General features: G+C 47.8%; 1 protein-coding gene across 1 annotated transcript in view; it reads right to left on the bottom strand.

The window, feature by feature from the left end:
• CFAP61 (cilia and flagella associated protein 61) overlaps window positions 1–6667 on the bottom strand; it is a 230857-nt gene that overhangs the window by 164582 nt on the left and 59608 nt on the right. The window contains 2 exon segments of the mRNA XM_015572036.1: window positions 2220–2282; window positions 6496–6584. Of these exon segments, the coding sequence (XP_015427522.1) occupies window positions 2220–2282; window positions 6496–6584 (152 nt within the window).

Here is a 6667-nt window from a genome sequence, read left to right as displayed (position 1 = left end):
AACCACCTGCTTTCTTGTTTATAGCTCCTGCTCCAGTTGCAGGTCTTTTCATTGTCCTCTTTGTCATGGTTTACGCCCATTATCACTGCAGCACTTTTCTAGCTTCCTAAATGCAACGGTTCTTGGGAGGTAGCAAAACTCAACAACTGACTTTGTGGGGTGATCAAGCACACACCTGGCACTTTATTGGGTGACCACCTCCAGGGACATTACCAGGAGGCCTTTTCTTTGGGCCTGTCAGGTTTCGAGGGGAATTAGATTCTCCAATCGTCTGCATGAAGGACTTGGTAGGCAGAACAGTGGTCCCCAAAGATGTGCATGGCCTAATCCCCAGAACCTGAGGAGACATGTGGCTCACTGGCAGCGAGTTTGACATGCTTGCTTTACAAGGTAAAAGACACTTTGTACATGTCCTTAGGTTAAGGACTTGATACAAGGAGGTTATCTTGGATGATCTGGGTGGGCCCAAATCATAAGAGTCCTTGTAAGAGAAAGTCAGGAGGGTCAGAGCAGATGCCATGCTACCAGCTTTGAGGATGGAGGAAGGGCTACATGCCAAGGAATGCAACTGGGTTTTAGAAGTTGGTAAGGGATGACATCTCCCCTCCAGCCTCCAGGAGGAATAGGGCCCTGTTTGCACCTGGATCGTAGCACAGGAAGACCTGTTTGGGGTGTCTTACATCCAGAACTGCAAGATGACACATTTATGTTGTGCATTAAGCCACTAAGTTTGTGGTAATTTGTTGCCGTAGCAATAAAACACTAATACTAAGACCTGACATTTGGGGAAGACAGCAGGAGGAGAATTCAGGGGGTTCCTCCATTGGAAATGGAAAAATCCCACTTATTCTTCTATTCTCTGTGTTTCCCTATTCCACCGGCTGAACCTGAATTTGGAGCCGCTTCTGTTCAGTCTCTCCAGAGAGAGGCCATCTGGTCGTTTCACTTGGGGGCTAGATGACAAGTTAGGTACTGTCTGCAAGGAGCCTATGTGCCCGACACATCATAACAGACCCAGGCCAGTCCTGGCCCCACCTTCCACAGCAGACTAAGCCAGCGTGAACGCCACTACTGATTTTCCTCATGCCAAACATTTTCAGGTGCTCGTCTTCCAACACCTCTCCCAGTCTCATAGTCTTTGTAAATGTGGGCCCTTCTTATTCCTTTACTGTTATTTCAGTGGTTGTGGTTATAAGTGTGTGTGTGTGTGTGTGTGTGTGTGTGTGTGTGTGTGTTTCCCCCAAAAGGTAGAGGCAATAAATATGGGAGATCAATCCACCTTGTTGGCCAGATGCCCTCTGAGTTCCAGACTTCTGAGGCAGTAGGGACCATCCTGTGCCCCACCACACCCGTTTGGGTTCCTAAAGGAATGGCTACCCTCTTAGAAATAGCGAAGAGAAAACTGCTCCCGGGTGCGGCATGCCTGACTCTCTCCTCCCCAAGGCATGGGGAGCGAGTGGCCTACAGTGGGTCTCCCCAGAAGCAAACTCTGACCTAGGTTTATTTGGGGAGTGAAGCCAGAGGATCCTGGGAGGGGAGTGGGAAAGGGAGGCAAGGAAGGGAAAGGACAGCAATGCAGAGTGTTTAATGAGTGGGTTACCTACTCAAGATCCCAGACTGGCAACCAACTGATCTTTCTCTCTCTCTCGCTCTCGCTCTCTGTCTCTCCCCCCTAGGATGAGGATAAAAAACAAAACACAAAACACAGCAATAACCTGGCCTCTCCTAGGAACAGCAACCGGCAGAAGATGCTACCACCCTTGGCCTGAATCCATCACAGGACAAAGCAGTTATGGGAACCTGGGATGCAGATGAATGACCTATACATGTAAGTGTGTATAGGAGCACATGTTTGTACATCTGATGTGGGGAATTGCAGAAAATTCTTACAAATGCTTTGCCCCTACAAAATGTTTTCTTTGTATACAATGGAAAAAAAGAGAAAATGGCTAATTACTGAAATTGTTGCAAATAATTGATGGAGAAAGTGTAATTTCTCGGTCTGAGCTGTGCAAGAGATAGAGAATAGAAGATTAATCACAGCAAAGTAAAAATCAATCAAGGGAAGTGTTGTGGAGTAGACCCTAAAGGAGGTGGCAGGTAGAAACCTGTAGAGAGAGGCAGGGAGCCTGGAGGAGAAAAGGTCACGGACTCAGGAGGCGAGGAGTGAACCACGTGGAGCCACCCAGACAGCACACAAAGCCCTGCGCGAGCCCTACCTCCATCACGCTTCCGAGTCTTGTTGTAAGTTCCTCCACTGAGGCTTCTTCTGCAATTTTCTCCTGCAAATGACAATGGCAAAACATGGGGATTCACCAACGGCCCAGTGCCTCAGAGCCCGAGCTCTGAAGCAAACCGCCTGGGTTTAAGTCCACTGCTTGCTGGCTGTGTGGCAGTGAGAATGTTTCGGAGCCTCAGTTTCCTCATCTGGAAAAGGGGGCTAAGAGCAGCACCTACCGCTTAAGGTTGTTATGAGAATAAAATAAGGATAAGTAGGTAAGTTAGATGAGAGAGAGATAAGACAGACAGATGTTTAGCACAATGCTGGCAATTCCTAATTCTCTGTAGATGTTAGTAATAATAACTAGCATAAAATACTTTTCTTCTTTATACTGTTAAACTAAAGGCTGCCCTAGGTTTTTAAAACTGCTTTATTGAGGTATAACTGACATGTAATAAACTGCATATATTTGAAGTGTACCTTTTGAAAAGTTTTGACTATAGTATGCATGCACCCATAAAAAATCTTCGTAAAAATAATGAGCATACACATCACAACTAAAAGCTTCTGTGTTTCTACATGCCCCTCGCCCCACCCTGTGCCATTCTGCAACCCAAACAATGACCTGTTTTTTGTTATTATAGATTACTAGAGGCCCGGTGCACGAAAATTAGTGCAAGAGTAGGCCTGCCTTCCCCCAGCTGCCGGCACCGGCTTCCCTCTGGCACCTGGGACCGGGGCTTCTGTCCCTCTGGCTGCCCGCAGGCACCTGGGACCCGGGCCAGCTTCTCCCGGGACGCCGGCAAGTACCCAGGACCTGGGCTTCCTTCCCTTGGGTTGGCACAGGCACCCAAGACTGCAGGTGGCTTCTCCCAGGCCAGGCCCCAGCTTTGTCAGGAAGGACATCCAGAATGACGTCCAGAAGACATCCAGTCTATCTGGTCTAATTAGCATATTACCCTTTTATTAGTATAGATATTCAGTCTATGGATCTTCTGTTCTGTTCCATTAATCTATGTGTTGACCTTGACACCATTACTACACGGTCTTAATTCCAAGAACTTAACTGTAAGTCTTGAAATCAGAAGCATTAGTCCTACAACGTTGTTCTTTTTCCAGAACGACATTGTGTTGGTTACTCTAGATCCTTTCCACTTCTATGTGAATTTTGGAATCAATTTTTCAATTTAAGTGTTCATTGCTATTCTCTAGAGGTAAAATTAAACTTTGCATATTAATTTTGTGTATATGTAGCAACTTGCCAAAGTACATATTAGTTCCAGTAACTGTTTTGTAGATTCTAGATGATTCTCTTCAAATAAAAGAGAGTTTTAATTCTTCCTTTCTAATCTAGATGCCTATTATTTCTTTCCTTGTCTTTTTGTACCATCTGTAGGCAGCCTCCAGTATAAATTCTGAATGGACGTGGTGAGAGGAGACATTCTTGCCTGGTTCCTGACCTCGATGGAAAGCATTCACTCTTTTACCATTAGGTGCGATGTTAGCTATATAGACTTTTCAAAAATAACCACTGTCAAACTGAAAAAGTTATCTTTACCCCTACCTTTTCACTATCTGATTATCACAGTATGGCATGTTTTCTTCATGTTCCCTGTGCTTGCTATTTGTTGAGTTTGTGGGTTTATTATTTTTATAAAATTTAGAATTTTTTTAGTTATTACTTCTTCAAATGTTTTTTTGTTCCAACCTTCTCTCCTCTTTTTTATGGACTCCAATTACATACATATTAGGTACCTGAAGTCATCCCACAGTGATCATTTTTTCAAACTCTCATTCCTGTTTCAAGTTCACTAATCTTTTTTATTGCGACATCTGATCTGTGATTAATCTTCCAGTGTATTTTTCAGCTCATGAATTATAGTTTTATTTCTACCAGTTTTATTTGGGGTGCTTTTATGTCTCTCCTTAATCTTTAGAACGTATATAGTTATCATAGCTGTTTTAATGTTTTGTCCACTAATTCTAACATCTGCTTCAGATCTGGTTTGGATTCAATTGAGTCATCTCCACTTTATGCAACATGTATTCCCAGTTTTTGCGGCCCTGGTCATTTTTTACTGGATTCTGAACATTATGATGTAACCTAACTGGGCGATGATAATTTCATATTACTACAGATATTCTTGAACTGTGTTCTGGGACTCAGCTAAGGTACTTGGAAAAAAGTTTGATCCTTTCAGTCTTGCTTTAAAACTGTGTTAGGCTGAACTGGTTTGGCTCAGTGGATAGAGCGTCGGCCTGTGGACCGAAGGGTCCCAGGTTCGATTCCGGACAAGGGCATGTACCTTGGTTGAGGGCACATCCCCAATGGGGGGTGTGCAGGAGGCACCTGATCGATCTCTCTCATCGATGTTTTTAACTCTCTATCCCTCTCCCTCTTCTCTGTAAAAAAATCAATAAAATATATTTTTTAAAAAAAACTGTGTTAGGCCTGGAGCTGTGCTCTCTCTCGAGGTAACTGTTCCTACTGATGCAGGGCCCTTCTGTGCACTCTCCCAGTGCCTTGTGTCGTGGGGGTCTCCCGCCGGGCTGATGGGGTCAGGCAGTGTGAGCACTGGGCACTGTGAACTCTGATCCTTTTGGGAGGGGCACTCACCCTGACCTTCAGTAGTTTCCTCACATGCATGAGCTGGTCCGTCGCAGCTGAGTACTCAAGAGTGACCCTCTGCTGGCGTGGAACCTCTCTGTGAAGCTCTCTGCCCTCGGGCACCCTGTCCTGCAAACCTGAGTGGCTTTAGTCTCCACAGACCCACAGATCTGTCCCCACAGCCCAGGAACTCCCTGGGCTCCCCGGGTTCCTGCCGCCCTGCGCTGTGGCCGGGAACTCCCCCAGGCAGCAGTCCGGCCATCAGAGGACTCGCCCGGCTCCTTGCCCATCACTCAGAGGTCACTCTCCAGCGTTACCCGAGGAGCAGTGACTTAAAAACTGTAATTTCATGTATTTTGGCCAGTTTTTAGTTGTTTCAGGCAGGACAGTAAATCCAGTTTCTGTTACTCAGTTTTTGCCAGAATAGGGTTCCCTTGCACAGAGGTTTGTTTTGCTTGTTTTTACATTCCATTCATCAGTGTCATGTCCCTCAATCTAATCCATGTCATACAACCTTCTTCAAACGATTCAGGTTTCCCTCAGTCCCTTCTTCTGGGAGATTTCCCACCGTCTTTCCCACACACTGCGTTAGGGTGCCTTCCTCTCCCCCAGCCCGTCACCAACTCTCGGAGGCCCAGGCTGCTTTGGTGGCTTTCAGCACCTGGGCGAGTGCCTGAGCCATTGGAGGGCCCAACCTCTGTGCAGAGACTAAATCAGCACTGGAAACGCAACACCCAGCCAGCTACGGACTGGGTCCCTTTGTGGTCTGTGGGAGAAGAATGCATTTTCCACAGAGACAATATGAAAATCAGGAGGAGAAGCCCGGTGGCCTAGTGCTAAGGTAAACATCCTCCCTCTTCTCCCAAGATTTTCTTTGCATGAGCTGATGGGCAAGGGCATGTTGCTTTGTCCAAGGGTGGAAAGGAGAAGTAAAGGAATTGGGCACTACCCCTGCCCCCATCCTGGGCTCAGGGTGGGTTCTGGGCCTCCTGGGATGACGGAGTCAGCAGGACAGAGCGGAAGGAGCTGTGTCGTGACACGCGCCTTGAGATGCTGGCCACATAGCGCTGGTGAGGGACCAGGCTGACAATGTTGGCCGCAAAGCGAGCCTGGCTGACCGGCCTCCTCTGTTCCAGGTTCCCCTTCTTCAGGTGAGGGTGGCAGGAGCAGCACAGGCGAGCTCCATCAGCGGCACCCATCAGGCACAGGAGGCGGCCGGGCTCCTGCTGGGGCCAGGCCAGGACAACGGAGCCAACAGCTCTCCAGGGAGCCGTGGTGGATGCTTCCGTCGTTTGCACGAAGGAAAATGCTGCTTCGTTTGCATATGTGGACAGTGTGCAAGTCTCCTCAGACAGTCTGGACTGTTTAACTGGCTTTCAATGAGCAGCGGCACCCACCTCAGCCTCCTGAGCTCCGGGGAGGGGTGCGAGGGAAGGCAGAGCCATATTCCTGGAGAAAGCAGTGAGGCTCCATGTCCATCACAAACACACCGCCTGCTTCCTCTGGGCTCACTGTCACTGTCCCCCCGCCTTCAGTGCTCTTAGTGATGGTGGGGCCTTTTCCCCATCAGACCTTAGAATTTCCCGAGCACCAGGGCCACCCACGACCCGCACCAGCAGCCCCTAGGACCACCGGCACCCAGGCATGCGTGAATGCTCTCTCTTACCTGGACACTTTCCCTTCTCTCTGGAGTATCAGGTTCCTGTGACTCGAGTGTTTGCTGGGAATCCAGGCTGCTATGCCGGCGATAAGTATCTGAGAGAGAGAGAGAGAGAGAGAGAGAGAGAGAGAGAGAGAGAGAGAGAGAGAGGGATAAAGAGAGAAAACAGAAAATATAT

This window comes from Myotis davidii, unplaced genomic scaffold (genome assembly GCF_000327345.1).
Source record: "Myotis davidii unplaced genomic scaffold, ASM32734v1 scaffold608, whole genome shotgun sequence".
In the NCBI taxonomy this organism is placed as follows: domain Eukaryota; kingdom Metazoa; phylum Chordata; class Mammalia; order Chiroptera; family Vespertilionidae; genus Myotis; species Myotis davidii.
The sequence above is the reverse complement of the archived record's forward strand: the minus strand, read 5'-3'. Positions and strand labels throughout refer to the sequence as shown.